Raw genomic sequence first — 17,808 nt, 5'->3', positions numbered from 1 at the left:
CCTAATATGAGAAATTGTGGTAATCCGTAATCAAAACATGAGTTTACTAACCATTCACTAGACTTCGGGGTATTTCCTATACAGTATATATATTTTTGTTATTCTTAGGGTAAACGTCTGTTGAACAAACAGATCAAAACGGGTGGCCAAAATAATTTTCAATGTAACTTATTTCATAACTCTCGAATGACAGGGTCAGTGTTTCCGAAAGGAATGGTGTGGACTGTGTGGTTAGTCAACTCCACCAAGATGGCGGTGATGCCCCATGTGTCGCTCTAAAAATGACCACAGAAGAAGAACCTACCAAAGAAACACCGGTACTTGGACGCCATCTTGTGGTGGTATTGTCAGACGCGTTTTAGTGGTTTCAAAGTTGTCATACATGGACGCTCCAGTCGGCACCTAAACTCCACAGAAGAGCCATTGTTTGACTCCATTCCCATTCGAGCGCTGAAGGTTTATTTTTTTATTTCTCAGGCTTGAAAACGTGTACGAACACATCCTCTTTTTGCTGCGTAAGATACCATGCTAGCTAGCTAACACAACAATTGTCAAGTGCTAGCTTCAGCGTTTTTGTAGTTAGCCATGGACCCGCTAAGCATAGTGGAGGATGAAGTGGCTTTGGAAGGACTGGACGGCATCACTATTCCCACTTTGTGGATACGACTGGGGGATAGGAAGCCCAGGTTCCCACTCAAGCTGGACGACAGCACCAAGGAATTCATCTGGAGGTCGCTGGTGGCCAACAGTGACTTGACGTTCTATCTTCTGCCCGCCGAGAGGGATGATGTGGTACTGTACGACAGGTGGGTTCACTGAGCTATGCTGTAATAGGCTTTAAAATGCTCATACGAAGTCTGTCAGAGAAAAAATGTAACCTGAGGTCGAAAATCCCATCCGAAAGCATTCTTCTGGGATCTTCCGCAGCTCTGGACAGCTTGAAGTCTTGAAAACTGGTCCCGTGATGACCCCATTGAGAAGCGGGAAATGTCAATAGAGATGTTTTTCTCGCCGAGAACTGTCGGATGCTTTGGTAACTCTGGCCAGACGCCCTGTCATACTGAAATAGTTTTCGCTGCCATAACCTTCGCCTCTTCTCAAAACGAATGCTGGTGGATATCTTTGTAAACGTACCGGTTGATTGTCTGCCCTAGTGGCAAGAACTCTCAAAGAATATGTATGCGTCAGGTTTCAGTCTAATGAAGAGAATGAAGTTGAAGACAAGGATGTGTACCCGGTGCACATCATCCGTGACAACAAGGACGGCTTGCAGGGCTCGTGTGCCACCTTCTCCCAAAGGAGAGATGTCACGGCGCGCCTCCGCTCCCCGTCGCCCATCGCCCTGGACGAATCTTTAAAAAGGTGCCACCTCGTCATATTTGTCAGCCTGTCGACACGAGCGTCACCTCTCGTCTTCCACGCTGAAGGTACGGCAGGAAGCTGGTGGCGGTGGCGTCGCAAGTGCGCCGTTTCCTCGCTCTCATCGGCAGCGAGAGCGACCCTGACACCAAACTGACGGATGACACCTACTGCATGCTGGAGCGGGTGGGACGGGCACGATGGCAGGGGGAGATGCAGAGTGAACTGCACAAGTCCTCTTTCAAGTAGACAAGCACTAACACATTCTCAAAGCCAAATGCGCAGCATGTGATGTGTGTGTCTTTCTGTGTGTGTGTGTGTGCGTGCGCGCTTGTGTTCAGGGTGGACTCGCGTAAGTTGCACTACATCAGGAAGCCTCTGATCCGCCACCGGCTGGTGTGCGCCCAGGCCTGCAGCAGACAGCGCAAGTCGGGACAGTCGCAAACCTCCATCCTCCTCTTGCTCAAACGCTTTCATGTCATCAGGTCCGCTTCCACCACATTTACTCAAATGATGTCTAAAAGCCGAGCGTGGCTTTATTCTTGTTGGTGACCACATTTCCCCTTGTGAAATTGCAACCTTTTTCTCATGACTTGCGTTCCTGTCAAATTGTGACTATTATTGTTCGAATTTAAAAAAAAAAAATCTTGTCAAATTTGAACTCATTTTCATGCGGAATTACAATTTGTACTTGTAATTTGTCTTCTATGATTTCCACAAGCATTGATAACATTTCTGGACGAGTTTTTGTACCCCTCTGAAGTTATGAACTTTTAAATTGAGAACTAGAGTCAATTCGGTTTCCTTCATGAATAGAAACAAGGAAAAATTTTAAAGTTTGGTGCAATAGTGGTCTACCTCCAGACTTCCGGCATATCGATTAATCTTTCATGAAAGATGATGAATTAAAAAAAAAAAAAAAAGTTAGCCCGCTCTTGTTCTCAGTGACTCATTTGAAGTCACTTTTAAATAAAAATAACTAAATAAAAACTACAATGTCCGCAATAATGTTACAAATAATAGATTTTAAAACAATGTTCTGTTGCATCTTTACAGGAGGTCCAAGTACGATTTGCTGATGGAGGGTGTGTCCAACATCCTCCAGAAGATTCCACGCCAGCTGGCCGCAATGGTCACCATCCGGGAGCACCTGGTTGGCGCCTTTGATTTTTCTTCCTCTTTTTTTTTTTTTTCTACCGTTTACTGGTTGCGCTCTTCATCCTAATCAATATTGTTGGATGGTAGAATCTGCCGGAGGGGCTTTGCAAGCGTGTGTTCCGGCACATGCGAGAGGCCAATTTGGTGGAATACTGCAGCGTGCCTCTAGAAGACTTGGATGAGGAGAAAAAACCCGTGCGTACCAGAAAAGGTAAATCATCCTTGTACATTCAGGTTATCCGAAACAGACGCTCCGTTAAAGTGAAAAAAAAAATACTGCACCTTTCTCGATTCAATTTTGAAGACAATATAATTAAGCAATTATGGTGATTTAAGAAGACCTTTCAAGTATCTTGGAAAATGAAATAAAATACTGAAAAAAAGGCAAAGATAAAAAACAAAATGGCTTCCCCCCCTTTTCTTCTTTTTTTTTTTTTTAATAACATTTTCAAGTGCAACCATTTTTCCCCCCCCCCTGACCCGCTGCAGGCAATAAAGTGCATGTCCGCTGCCTGAAGCTAATCAAGCCATACAGAGGCAAGTTCACCACCGCGGCGGACGAGTGGAAGGACGACGAAGACAATGAGGAGGACGACGATGACGACGACGACGAGGATGGTGACAGGAGGCGAGCTCTGCCCCCCGTGGGCCGGATCATGGAGCAGGACGTTTTGTCACAGGCATACAAGCTGGGTGCGTTGTTGCCGTTGTATAGTGGTTACATTTTTATTTACAGTATATATTTATTTGGGGATGGGGGGGGGGCTTTTCTTGATGCAGTTGCATCGTATGGCACCAAGGGAATCCCTCAGTCGGGCATCGCGTCCAGGATGAACGTCGGCAAGCTGGAGGCTCGCATGCTGTGGAGGAAGTTGGAGAGGGACGGCGTCATCAAGGTAAGACTTTTTTAGTGCCGCCATTGATCTATTCATTCATTCATTCATTCATTCATCCATCTTCCGAGCCGCTTGATCCTCACTAGGGTCGCGGGGGGTGCTGGAACTTATCCCAGCTGTCTTCGGGCAGCAGGCGGGGGACACCCTGAATCGGTTGCCAGCCAATCACAGGGCACACAGAGACAAACAACCATCCACACTCACACTCACACCTAGGGACAATTTAGAGTGTTCAGTCAGCCTGCCACGCATGTTTTTGGAATGTGGGAGGGAACCGGAGCACCCGGAGAAAACCCACGCAGGCCCGGGGAGAACATGCAAACTCCACACAGGGAGGCCGGAGCTGGAATCGAACCCGGTACCTCTGCCCTGTGAAGCCGACGTGCTAACCACTGGACTGCCGGGCCGCCGCCATTGATGTACCCCGGTCCAAATATATGCGTTTGAGGGCTCCCCAACCAACCAACTTCACTGGAGGATTGTACAACATCAACGGGTTGTCGTCTTTTTCAGAAAGTCCAACAGACTGTGTTCTTATTATGAAAGTGAAGCTCATGTCAAATAGTTTGTCTTGTTTTTAGAAAAGTTGAGCAGCAACTTTGTTTTATGAACGGTAAGCATCATGCTTACAGACTACATCAATCATCTTGTTTGAGCGTAAATCAGCGGGGTGCTAACATGACATCTCCTTCCGCCTTGCAGGGCTTCATGGTGGACGAAGGCCGTCAGAGAGTTACATATTTCCTCAGCCACCGGTACGGTTGGGTGTTTTCAATTCTCCCTGTCAAATGGTAAACCTTGCCGTGACGTTTACTTTTGGCCCGAACCAGGAGCGTGGGTGGGAGTGACGACCTGCAGCTTCTGTCTAAAGAGAAGCAACGCAAAAAGCTTTTCCACTCCTCGGCCTCGCCCGTGTCGACGGGCACGCCCAAGGCCTCCCGTCCTACCCCGGCCGCTGGCAAACAACGACAGAAAACCCCCAGGAAGAGCAGAGGAGCGAGCGAAGAGGTGGAAGAGGAAGGCGAGGATGCAAGTTTAGACTCGCCAGATAAAGTTGGGGAGGAATCAACTGGAAAGGCCGGAAAGGAGCCCAAGGCGGCCATCGCAGACGTCGCTCAAATTCCAGCGGTACCAGAAGCAGAGCCTGTTAGCACCTCAGGTAAACTTTAGCCAGCTGGCCTCCTCTCCGAGGGGGACGACAAAGGAGAAGCGGCAGTAAAATATGCCAAAATTCCGTGTGGTGGAGATAGTCTCAAGTTGAGATTTAAACATTTCAACTGACCAAACCGCTTGATCTTCACTCGTGTTGCGGGGGGGGGGGGGGGGGTGCTGGAGCCTATCCCAGCCGTCTTTGGGTAGTAGGCGGGGGACACCCTGAATCAGTTGCCAGCCAATCGCAGGGCACACAGAGACAAACAACGCCCACACTCACACCTAGGGACAATTTAGAGCGTGTTTTTGGAATGTGGGAGGAAACCGGAGCACCCGGAGAAAACCCACGTAGGCCCGGGGAGAACATGCAAACTCTACAAAATGGATCACTATGTCATATTTTTATTTCACTTTAATATTGTCACGACTGGCCAGTTACCATTGTGGCTTTATTTTTCTCTCTTTAATGGCAGCCCAACATTGAATTCTTTCTTTCAGAGCGAGCTTCAGTCGAGGAGAAAGAGGAGGAGGAGGAAGGATCTTTGCCTCTATGCCAGGAGGAGGAAGGGACTGCAGTGGACCCCGTGAAGAACATTGTTGTGGTGAATGAGGTTGGCAACCAGGTGGTTTGTCTCCCCCTTTTTTTTTTGATTGGTTGTCACTTTCAAATCCATCAATCAAACGTGGACGTTAAACCAGCAAACTAACTCCTTTCCAGCCCGACACCAGCAACCGCAGGCACCGGGAAACGTACCGCGTGCTCAGGCGGAAAAATCTCATCATCGAGGCCGTGCACAAGCTCAAAGTCATCGACGGCCTTTACCAGTCAGTCTCATGCCCAACGATGGCCGTTTATTTTAGCGAAAAATGCTAATGATGCTCTCCTCCTTTTTTTTTTTTTTTCTTTCCTCTGCTGCAGCCTGCAGAAGCTGATCAACGACGAAGAGAAGCTGCAGGGTCTCACCATCAAGTGCTGCAAGAAGACCACAGCGCGCCTCGTCCAGACTCTGTCCAGAGAAGGACTGGTCAAGGTTTTTACCACCAACGTCATACAGGACGGCATTACCAGGAAGGTCCGAGAAAATGGCGCGCGCACACACACACACACACACACACACACACACACACACAATTCTAATCTAGTCGGTATGTTTTCTTCCAGATGGAGTTGTTCGTTCATCCGTCTGTCCAGCCCAGTGACGAGCTGGTGAGAGCCAGCATCGATCAGGTCCGCTTCAAAATCACCAGCTCCTGCGGTACATCGTGGTGAGTGGCCAAAGAAGTCGGCTTGATTGGATCCAGCGCAGTCCCCCCCCCACCCCTCCCCCATTCCAAAGTAATTAATTCTGTCATCTCGGCAGCCAGCAGGCGGCGAGCAACGACAGCCCCCTCAAAGTGGAAAAGCAAGAGACCAGTAAGAGTTTCAAGAGCTTTGCCGAAATCAAGGAAGAATACGCAGCCGAGGCCGCAAAGTTCAAGCCCACCGTAGGTGAGTAATGATATGTTCAAAAAGACACAAGAAGGCTGACATTTTAGTAATTTGGGTCGTTTTTGTTGGTACTTCACACAATGAAAATCCAAATGGGTTTAATTAGGCGCATGAAATTTATTAGTCATGTCCATCACTGGTTGAGCCACAAAAGAATTCTCAAGACACCATTTTGGTTTGGAGTGGCCATTTTGTTCATGTTGGCCAAAACGAAGATCTTGTAAAATTACTATCAAATGTGGAGACTAGGAAAAAAAGCATAACCAAAAATTCTGAGGTTGAGGAGTTTTTGTCACTGCATGTTGGCTGTGCATGGGGCACAATTTTGAATATTCGCCCTGAAACACAAACCACTAAAAACTGAACATTGGAAATGTTGCCTCTCCAGACAGACCGCTTCTTCAGTGAGCAAAAAAAAAAAAATATATATATACTGTATATATAAACATGGCTATTGTGAAGAGACCCGTTAAAAACGCTCAAAAGTGACTCCCCCCAAAGAAAAAAAAAAAGCCACAGGAAGTGTGCTAATTTTGGCAAAAGCGGCCATTTTTGGCTCGGTAGGATCTTCCAGAATTTTCAAAAGAATTCAGCCCTCTAAGAGAATTTTATTTAGCAACATGAAATTTATTAGGCATCCCACCATGAAAAAGGCGTTCTGGAAAAACCCCCATGGCGGCTGCCATTTTGAATTGTTTTTTGAAAATTAAGCCTCCTAATGGTAACTTCTCTTGGCAAGATTGAATTGGATTGCTATGTCTACGTCTATGCTGAGTCAACCCACAAAATAGTCTGAGGAACCCATGCCCGAAAGGACGGAGAAAGTCTGGCGCAGTGGCCATTTTGTCTTGGTCGCACCTCTGTCATGAGTAGACCCACGAAAATAGCAATGCTGCCAACGTCCATTTTGATTTGAAACGGTCTTGTTTGGATGCCCTTCCAAGACCAGCTCAACTTCTCTTTTGTCTCGACTACACAGACCAGCAACGCTGAATTGCGAAAAACTCGACTTTTTATGTGTTGCTGTTGCATGGCCGCAGATTTTTTCATATGTGTATCTTCCAGTTCGAGGACTTGGCAAGACTCTTGGTTTCCAGCCCAAGATGCATCGCCTACGTGTTTTGCACACCTTCCTCTGGTATGTCATCTACGACCACCCAATGGGGCCAAGACCCCCGTGGCTAGCGACCCCTCAGGATGCTCCTGAGGTTGTCCAAGAGCCACTGGAAAGAATCGACGACGACAACCTCACCCTGAAGGATTTGGATGCGGCATTGTCCGGGGAAGAGGGTGAAGCCGCGATGGACATTTCCGGTAACTCAAACTGTGAAATGAAAGGTAAGAACACTCGAAATAATTTTTGGACCCTTTTTATTATTATTATTATGATCATTTTTAATCACTATTCTGCCTGTGTTCAGTTTACTGCGAGGAGGATTCATGGAAGAGGTTCGTCCCGCCCGTTCGCAGGCACTGCGATCGAGGCATCGGCTGGGCGATCGTGGGCGACCTACTCTTGTGCCTGCCGCTCTCCTTATTCGTCCAACTCGTACAGATCAACTATCAGGTGAGAGTGGCGTCTCACATTGACAAGCAACTGCACTTCAAGAGTCTTATAGATATTAACCGAAAACACAAAAATGATTTTTTATTGGACAAAAAAAAAAAGACAATATTAGCTTTAAAAAAATATATACAAATAAAAATCATATATATCGAGAGACAAGATATTATGAAAAACTATTTCTATTTGTTTGGAAATATGTGACCAAAAATGACTAAATATACACTAGTATGAGAAGAAACAATGTTACAATTCATTTTAAAATATACGATGAAAAACACAAAAATGGCAACAAATATACATTGAAATTTTTACAAGATTAAAATTATTATAAAAATGTAGAAATGTGTTATAAATAAATAATTCTAATATGTATTTAGGTAAACATTATTCACTCATGGGCGGCCCGGTAGTCCAGTGGTTAGCACGTCGGCTTCACAGTGCAGAGGTACCGGGTTCGATTCCAGCTGCGGCCTCCCTGTGTGGAGTTTGCATGTTCTCCCCGGGCCTGCGTGGGTTTTCTCCGGGTGCTCCGGTTTCCTCCCACATTCCAAAAACATGCGTGGCAGGCTGATTGAACACTCTAAATTGTCCCTAGGTGTGAGTGTGAGTGCGAATGGTTGTTCGTTTCTGTGTGCCCTGCGATTGGCTGGCAACCGATTCAGGGTGTCCCCCGCCTACTGCCCGAAGACAGCTGGGATCGGCTCCAGCACCCCCCCGCGACCCTAGTGAGGATCAAGCGGCTCGGAAGATGAATGAATGAATGAATTATTCACTCATACATAGATATGATATGCAGAAAGAGACAAATAGAAGGTTATTTACAATTTAAGACAAACACATTAGACTAATACTACAGAAGGAGGTGAGGTGGGTGGAGCACGAGGCTGCTCCACTTCCTGTCTCTGATCCATGTTCGGTGTGGTATCCCCAGGTCGACGGCTTGGAGGAGTATTTGAACGACCCCGTGAAGCAACACCATCTGATTCGTCAGCTGCCCCTGGCGATAAGGAAGCAGCTCTTTTTTCGACGGTTATTTGAACCCCATGCCGCTGTATCTTACCCGTTGCCTGCGCGTCTAAATGTCTTCTCGCCTTACCAGGAAATACGTGTACCTCTTCTTCGAGAACCTACAGCGCTTGGCCTGCATGGGCCTGCTGCAGCTCGGTCTGGTGGAGAAGCTGAAGGAGAAAGATATGGTGGGTGTAGGAAAAGTTTCTTCACAGTTTGGGTTCAGGGATCACGTACGGGAGTGACATTTTTGCAAGGACTTAAACCCCTTGACAGGACACACCAGAAGACACAAAAATAACTTGTACCCTAAAATGTCATCGGGCTTAAAAGGATGCAACAATTGTTAATGATAATATATTAAAAAAAATAATTTGGGAAAAATGTTGCAATGTTATTTAGTTTTTTTTTTTGTAGTATTTTTTTCCAAGAAAAAAAATCTTGAATGTATCTTGTGATCTAAAGTCCACATTTTTTAATGTTGCACGATTAGTCATTGAGCAACGAAGGAAAAAGTTTCCGAAAACTGAGCCGTGACTGGTCGTTATCTGAGCCCCGAGCTACTGCGACGTTATTTTTAGTCGATGGCAATTGGCCGAATGGCCGCCACCTGAGATGAAAAACAGGTTGATTTTGCTGCATACCTTGAATTCCATTAACAATTTTAATCAGAATAGCATTTTAAGATGAATTGGGCCACATAGAACATTGAAATGTTTTTTAAAAATGCCCATTTTCTATTAAAAAAAACAAGGTTATTCTGAATAATTTTTTGACGTTATTTTCTAAATAAAAAGGCTTTAAAAAATGTTATTTAAAAGACCAATTTGTTGCGTTGAAAAGTCGTCATTTTTTTTATCGCTGTCGCCCACAGCTCTTTTGTTACCTGAAGCGCCACGCCACCATTGTAGACACCGTCTATGCCGAACCGCACTACTGGCTGGTGGAGGAACCTCCTGACAAACCCTTTGACAGACGCCGCTACACCTTCAGCAGCACAGACGATGTCGACACGTACTGGTTCGACCTCATGTGTGTCTGCCTCAACACGCCTCTGGGTAAGCACATATGCACGCACGCATGAACCTCTCTGATGTTCTTTAAAAGGGATTTAAATTTTTTTTTTTTTTTTCTGCAGGGGTGATTCGCTCCAAGCGAGGCGCCTCTGAGAATGAGGTGACGCCGTCCTTTGTGAACGATCGAAGCCTATTTGTGGCCATGGCTTCCTTGCTCAAGTAGGTGTAGGGGTGGGGGGGTGGTTATGCATTTTATTAGTGACCAACATTTTTAAACACCTTCTTTTTCCACCGTAAGCTACGTCTGCAAGTAGTACGTGTCAGAGTTTGGGGTATTAATACGCTACATTTATTCTGTTATAGTTACTCAAGTAACTTTTTGGGGGAAAAAATGCAATTGCAAAGTAGTTTTAATGCAGCATACTTTTTACTTTTGACTGAGTATACATGTTAAAAAGATTACTTGCTAACCGGTAGTGACGTTTGTTTGGCTCCATGTGCCCAGTAGAATATTCCTAGGAAATGATTTATTTCCTCAAACACAAACCTCCTCGCCATCCCTGTGACCAAGCTCAAAACCTGGGGGGACCGAGCCTTCTCTGTCGCCACCCCCACCCTCTGGAACGCTCTACCACAACACATACGCAACTGTACTGACCTCCAATCCTTCAAATCATCTCTTACAACTCATCAAGTGCTTTCGAATCAAATGTATTATTATTATTAAGAAAAACATTCAATATGTTATATTATAAAAACACATGAGAAAATGTGTAACTGGGTTTGACAAAAAAAGTCCCATAAAACACACGTTGAAATAAACGCTCGTTTTTTTTTTTTTTACGCAATCAAAAAGAATCGTAGAAGAATGTAGGTAAAACATTTCAATAAATAAAACTGTAAGGCATACAATTTTGTGATGTGACAAAAATAAAAAGTATTAGATGGAAAAATATGACATTAAAAAAACACCAAATAATTCACATTAATTTTTTTGACAGAATAATAAATACAAAATACAAAAAAAATAAAATAAAATAAAAAAAAAGAGATGAAATATACACCGACTTGATAATTTGATAAAATACCAAATTGTGATTGTCTCAAATGTGTGCGCGTACCCACAGAGGCAGCAACGTCGTGTGTGACGACGGCACCACGCCGGGCGACGGAAAAGGCGCCGGCGGTCTGTCCTCTGAGTTCTTCGCTCATATGAAGCGCAACTGGCTGTGGACTAACCACCTTCTGGCCTGCAAAAAGGTAAGAACGAACGCCTGGGCCGGTTTTGGCTCTTTGCTCATGAGAATTTTGCTTTGTAGCGGCCCACCGGGCCCAATGAAACCAAATTACGACTGAAGAGTCTGCTGAGTAAAGAAGCGCTAAGGGCTGCGCTGAAAGCCGGTCAGTTTTCTGTTGATCGCTGTTTTAATGCTCTCACGTCCTCTTGAGGCGCCCTATTTGCCTGCTTATCAACATTTTTTTGTTGTTGTTTTTTTCCCACAGGGGCTTCGTCACCTCGCTTCTTGACCGCCAAAAAGTCGATGGTGACGAAAGAAACTGTGGAGGTGAGGAAATGTGTTTGTATTTTTAAATCTCGCAGTGTATGACCGTTGAAATCAAGTTCATCTTCATCTTATCTTGAAATGGAACATATAACTGAATATAAATGAAAACGACAGTCAAATACACAAATATTGCAAGAAAAAATGTTAGTGCTATCGCTCAATTTGAAATATCCAATCAACACTAGTCAACCCCTCAACCCAATTTAGTGTTGTGTCGTTTCAACAGAACATTGGCACAGGAGGAGGACATTTTTCCAGGCTCCTTTCCTGACTTGTGTCTTTGTGACCAGGTGGCTGTGGAGCCGTCGTCCAGGAACCAGGAGGTGGTTGGAGGGAAGCAACGGAAGAGGAAGAGACCCAAAAAGGAAGTTGTAAAGGTTCCTCGCAAGAAGAAAAAAGGTTGGACTTAGCCCTCCCCCCCAAAAAATTGATAAAACACCTCAATGTGAGACAAAATGCTCCAAGAATTACAGTGGCGCTTGACATTTGAATTTAATTCGGCTTGTGATGACTCAAAACAACCATTGCTGCATGCAAGGGGCTCACAACAGTAAATTACGGGAATAAATGTGTTGACCACCTCTCCAAAAACTCCTACAAAAATATCAAACTATTACAAACAAAATACTTGACAAGAATGTTTGACTTTTGCGTTTGTCGCCCTCCTTGTAGAGCCCAAGAAGCGCACCCCGGCTCACGACAAGGCTGACCACGAAGCCCTGAAAAAGATGACCAGGCGGCGAGTCATCTGGACGGTGCAGGAGGACTCTCTGCTCATGCTGTGCGGTGTGGCCTCGCATCTGCTCAACAGCAAGGTACGCGTTTGGGCCAACTCCGCCGAGTGCGTCCGCTCATGGTGTGTGTGTGTGTGTGCGCTCTGCAATGGCTTTCAGTTGCGGAGGACATTCGTGGCCTACTGCGTGGTGCGAGACCTCCTCCAGGCAGAGTTTCAGATCTCTGAGGACAAAACATCGCTGGCGGTGGGGCGGCGCACGCGCTACATCCTCAAGAATCCTCAAACCTTTCTCAACTACAGGTCGGTGCTCCCTCCATCGAGATGAGAATCTGCATGGTCTTCTCTTTCCGGGAAAGCCTCCAAGCATCTGTAGTTGGTCTTCTTTTTAGGAAGTGAGCTACTCCTTTGGTAGACAAGCCAAAGAAAGTTTGGGCAGGATGATTCGACGTTGTGAAATGTTGACTAAACAAAAATAGAAGGAAAATACACATGACATTAAGTAAAATATCCAGACAAAAATGTTGGATGAAAAATAGACCAATGTCAAGCAAACACAATTTGACAAACATCAAAACATATAAAAATATGCAAATATTCGCCATTATCAGAAAAAAGAAAAGTATGAAATGATACAAAATTCCTGATGAAAATAATTGAATATTAGACAGAAATCACCCATAGGAAACATATTCCGCAAAATTGTGAGACCAATAATATTCAACGTAGAAAAAATATACAAATAATTACAGTATTAAATGACAAGTACAAGACAACAAAACAGACACAAATTAAAATGCAAAGCTGTCAGAAGAAATACATAAGTAGACAAAAAAAAATACACTAATGAAAGACAAAGTAATAATAATAATAATAATAATAATGATACATTTTATTGATAAGCACCTTTCAAGACACCCAAGGACACTTTACAATAAAACACAGTACGGCTTGGGCAGCGGATGAATGAATGAATGGAAGATGTAATCTACAAAATATATAAATATTCTATAAATAGAAAAATATAAGAAATATGCAAATATGAGCCAGAATACAAAAATACCAATATTCAACATAATACAAAAGTATTGAACCAAAAAAATGATAATTTTTGAGACATATTTTATTTGACTGCTGTGTTTTCAAATAGCACAGCTGGTGTCCAATGTCGGAACCCAACCGTCTTATTTTGTTGGACAGGATCTGCCTCGCTGAAATCTATCAGGACAAAGATCTGCTGAAACTGCTCCAGGACAACAAGCCTGCTGATCCCAATAATGCAGATGTACAAGCCCCGCCCCCCTCTCTCCTTTTCACACTGTTCTGATTTCACACACTATTTCTAAAACGATCTAATCTTTAGGATTGCGCCAGAGCATTCAGCGAGTATGTCAAGCTCCTCCGACAAAAGTTCAGCTCGGCCCTCAACGCCGATGACGTGAAATTGCCCGACAACAAACATCAAGTCTTCTCGCGGTAAGTGAGGAAAGCTGGCAATGATCGACGATGGCGGTAGAGTGTGATGGTCTTTGGTTTTGCGCAGGTTAAAAGTGTTCACGATACACACCGACGGGCAGATTCCCTGCACAGACACCCTGACTCGGTACCGTATTTCTTTTTTATTTATTGATTTGTTTATTTTCCCCCGTGATTGGCAATGAAGCTTTTGACACTGGTTATCAATTGCAGCACAGCTGATGTCCATGCCTTAGTGTTGTTCAACCTCATCCAGAGTACGTTGGCCATGACCAACAATCAGATGAAGGAGTCCAGATCCTTTCAGGTTTGATCTTTTTCCTCACAAAAAGTATGACTTCATTCTTGCCCGAGTACAATGTCTCCATCACGATAATGCCGACGTTCTCCCTACCAGACGTTCCAGATCTACAGTCAGTACTCGCAGGAGCTTCTGTGCCGGGTGTTCATTGAGTGCCGTAAACGTCATCTGGTCAACCAGCGCCGCGTCTGTCGCACGGCGGGGCGCAAGAAGAACCGAGCGCTACCCATCCTGCCCATGTCCTTCCAACTCTCGCAGTCCTACTTCAGGTATGTTTATCTGACAACTCAAACAAATATTTTTGTTGACTAAATAAAAACTAAAATGCTAAAAAAAAATCACATAACAACAACAACAAACTACATCTAAAATGTCAGTCATTTGAGAATTGTTTTTCACACTCTGTATATTTAAGAAAAACTAATACTAAAACAAAAACCAAATTACGAAACCCAAGTATTTAAAAAAAGTCAAAATGCCTTGCTGTAAGAACTAAATAAAACTATCAGAACTGAATTTGACCAACCATAATGTAAAAGCTAAAACTATTAAACCACATGTCTGAACCTTTTCCCAACCCCGCCTCGCCCTATCACAGAGAGAGAAAAGAAATTGCCCACTTTTGATACATCCTCGCAAGCCTAGCGATTTGCAGTTCCCCTTCAACCACCATTTTGTTTTGCCGCCTTTCACATTGCCTCCGTTATACCACTGATACTTTTTTTCTGAGTCCTTTTATTTTTTCTCCCTTTTCCTCGCCGACAGGTTATTTTCATGGCGTTTTCCTCACACCCTTTGCACCGACTCATTCCGCTTCCTGAAGACTTTGCTAAACAACGGCAGAGGCGACAGCAGGTCTTTTGTCTCATACCACCTGGAGACGGAAAACCGGACAGAAAGCGGCGAGGAAGCAGAAGACAGCCGAACCAGCGATCTGGAACATTCGGGAATGATGCGCTTCCATCTGGACTCTGTCGGAGGAGCATGCATGGTGGCGCTCACACTGATGAGTTTAGGACTCCTGTCTGTACATATGTCCATCCCTAAGAAGATGGTTGTGGTGGACAGCAACCTGGTGGATAGTGACCTCAGAAGGTAACGGGTTAAAATTCACATCATCACATGACATCACCTCAGCACTTATTCTGGCGTTTCGCTACTCTACGTTTCATATTATCTTAGTGGTTAGCATAGCTTCTCCATTTCCTTTTCTCTTCTCTAGCTAGTACCGGATCAGCTACTCCTCGTCCGCCTTAGGTGGTAAAGATTCTTGCCAGAAGTGTAGCCAATTTCCCGCCATGGATATTACGATTCGTGACTGAGAGAATTGTGTCCGCGATGTAGTTAGCCGCACTAGCTAGCCAGAGCAGAGCAAGTAACGTTAGCATCTAGCATTCCTCCCGGAAATGACCAAGTAGCCTGGAAAGCAAGGAGGATGGTGACACGTGCTTGTAGCCATTTTTTTTACCCCCAAGCCAGATATGATGACATCTTCAACAAGCATTATCGGAATTAGTCAGTAGAGTCTTGATCTATACTTATTTGTGAGAGGCGCTACACGCCTTGATGTCACGCCTCTGATTCGACATCGGAAGCTTAGAACTTTGCAGCGTGACTTCAACTTTTTTATACCACAGAAAAAAAGCTGTTAGAAAACCTTTGTGAATATCTCAGAGGCAGGTAGTGAGCTAACTGGCTAACAAGCCAATTAGCTATTTTGAACCACTTTTATCCATATATTGTATGAATGTGAGTGTAGAGCGCTGGGGGCTAGCTATTTGGTTATCTAGCAAGCTAGTTCGCTAATCGCTTTATTTATCGATTTATTTATTTGACTGATTTATGAATCTAATTGGGGCTCCAGCATGGTGTCATTGGAGGAAGAGGACGATGAGGATGACGTCGCCAGCGACGAGTGCCTGAGCAAAAAAAAGTTGCGAGTCAATGCTCAACAGGCTTCGCACACCAAGTACCTGCTAATGAAAGGCTATTGCGTTCCTGGCATTGGTACGTTCACATTCGATATTCCGGAGTTTCTAAAGAATCGGCGACGGCGTGAATGTTGAATGCGGTTTGCAGTTAAACGCCGGAATATGAACACCAGCGACAACATTGTGGTGGAGTCGTGCGTGCTCAGGATGCAGATGAGACAAACCACGGCGTGCGCCCTGTTGAGTGACGACGGCGGCGTCTCTCTGGACTTCTCCAAATCCGGCCCGTCCCTGCTGCCGTCCGTCCTCACCCGCTCCATCCAGAAAGTTGGCCGCACTCCGGCCCCGCGCTCCAGCTACTCCCTTGAGGACGTGGAGGCGAGCGCCCAGCTGAGGAAGCACCTGGACGCAGCAGGCGAAAAGGGGGTAGACCAGGAGGACCTGTTCCGGGAGCTCGCTCATCTCCGTCGGCCGCAATCCGGATGCAGCAGGAGCCTCGAGCAGTACCTGGAGGTAAGTCCCCTTTCACACCGGCGGACCCTGTGAGAATGCCGGTATTTACTAGCACTGTAAAAGGCACTATTGTACCAGGGAAATCATGCATCAACCCCCTGTTTTGCATCAAAGGAGGACTACATAGCCACTGTAGTGCCTTGGTTTCATCAGCTGCGAAATTCTGTGGCTTGAACGGGGACCATTTTTAAATGGGGCGTGGCTCCGCGGGACCTTAACGCACGACACGTACTCAGTTCAGCTGCACCCTTGAGCCAAAGACAGCGCGCCAGTCAAGAAGTGACGGACGCTCAGCGGCGCTTTGTCACACTCCACTGCCACCTTTGATTCCGTGTCTCTTACCTTTCGCACGGAACGGCAGCTGTGTGAAAGGGGAAACTTCAACTTCACATTTTCTGTTTTTACCATTCATGCGTTCCGTCAAAGCTTGCTTCACCAACTTTCCCCGCCATCTCCCACGTGTTTCTGCTCTTGTCCTCGGCAGGATTTACAGGTGGACGGTCAGGTACTCAAGGTCGGCGGCTACGGCGTTCGCTGGGTGCTCATCCAACACGCCGATCCCTGGATCCTCACCGTCAACCCCAGGAACGGGTCCCAGCTGCAGGCCGCCACGGATGAAGATCCCTCCCAACACAACATTCCCTTCTTGTACAAGAGGCGACGGGTTGAAGGACGGCGGGATGACGAGAACATAGAGGAGCCTCCGGCAAAGAAAATGGCAAGCGAAGAGAGACTGGAGGACGAGGAGGCAGTACGGACGATCCCACCAAAAGCCGAGGACCCTGCGGTAAAGGTTTCGATGGGACGGGAGTGCGCGGAAATGCAGGATGAGTGCCATCCCGCTGAGGACAAAACGGAGCACGAGGAGGAAGACGGAGGAGCCGCCTCGGCGCAAGAGGCTGACATTCATGAGTAAGTTTCACGCAGAGATTTGCCAAAAAGTTTGCCTTAGCGTGCCGCACGAAAGGCCTCTTTTATGTTTCCATGACCGTCCCGCAGGGACAGCGTGAGCTTCGTGGTCCGTCCGTGGCGCCTCGTGGACGGGACGCTCAACCGTCAGGTGTGCAAAGGCATGCTGGAGGCCGTCCTCCACCACATCATGTCGCGTCCCGGCATCCCTCACCGAAAGCTGCTGTCGTACTACGAGGGCGTGCTGCAGCCCGTCGTCCTTCTGGAGCTGCTCGAGGTGAAAATATACCCCCCCCCCACCCCGACCCCCACCCCTACCTTCTCTTCCTCATCCCTTTTCTCTCGCTTCATGCAGTCGCTTGTAGAACTTGGCTGCGTGGTCAAGAAAACAGTGTTCAAAAGACCCAAGACCACCCTATTCGGGCCCCCGATACCGCCGACGACGACGACGGAGGAGCAGCGAGAATCTGTTTTTTACGAGCCCACCGTCAGCTGCTGCCTCAGCCTCGCTCGGGTGCTGCCCAATGAACGCCACTGGAACTACTGTGGAAAGTAACTTTTCAAAATTTATTCTAATTATGGAATAAAGGCTTCAACTTCAAAATATATATAATAACCGTGGAGCAGCTTTTTAGCAATGTTCAGTTTTATTCACACAAATCACATTCTCCACGATGCACGTGAAGCTGATGTACAGTAGGACTGTGATTGAAAAAAAAAATCTTTTTCAACTTA

General features: G+C 45.8%; 1 protein-coding gene across 1 annotated transcript; it reads left to right on the top strand.

Moving 5' to 3' along the window:
- Positions 1-303: 303 nt before the first annotated feature.
- LOC127613401 (general transcription factor 3C polypeptide 1) lies at positions 304-17,785 on the top strand. Its single transcript, XM_052084414.1, has 38 exons — positions 304-806; positions 1,189-1,362; positions 1,428-1,604; positions 1,701-1,844; positions 2,416-2,512; positions 2,605-2,728; positions 3,007-3,210; positions 3,298-3,413; positions 4,116-4,168; positions 4,244-4,572; positions 5,064-5,188; positions 5,284-5,390; positions 5,485-5,638; positions 5,728-5,831; positions 5,927-6,054; positions 7,120-7,392; positions 7,476-7,621; positions 8,553-8,650; positions 8,721-8,817; positions 9,504-9,687; positions 9,768-9,864; positions 10,773-10,905; positions 10,965-11,046; positions 11,149-11,210; positions 11,501-11,609; positions 11,883-12,025; positions 12,104-12,246; positions 13,144-13,228; positions 13,307-13,419; positions 13,487-13,546; positions 13,633-13,726; positions 13,817-13,989; positions 14,486-14,815; positions 15,585-15,727; positions 15,800-16,164; positions 16,649-17,076; positions 17,164-17,350; positions 17,429-17,785. The coding sequence occupies exons 1-38, from the start codon at positions 586-588 to the stop codon at positions 17,627-17,629; spliced, it is 6,003 nt and encodes a 2,000-aa protein (XP_051940374.1). The 5' UTR covers positions 304-585; the 3' UTR covers positions 17,630-17,785.
- The last annotated feature ends 23 nt before the right edge of the window (positions 17,786-17,808 follow it).

The sequence above is a fragment of the Hippocampus zosterae genome, chromosome 13 (genome assembly GCF_025434085.1).
Source record: "Hippocampus zosterae strain Florida chromosome 13, ASM2543408v3, whole genome shotgun sequence".
NCBI classification, from domain to species: Eukaryota; Metazoa; Chordata; class Actinopteri; order Syngnathiformes; family Syngnathidae; genus Hippocampus; species Hippocampus zosterae.
This window is presented reverse-complemented; position numbering and strand designations above follow the sequence as displayed.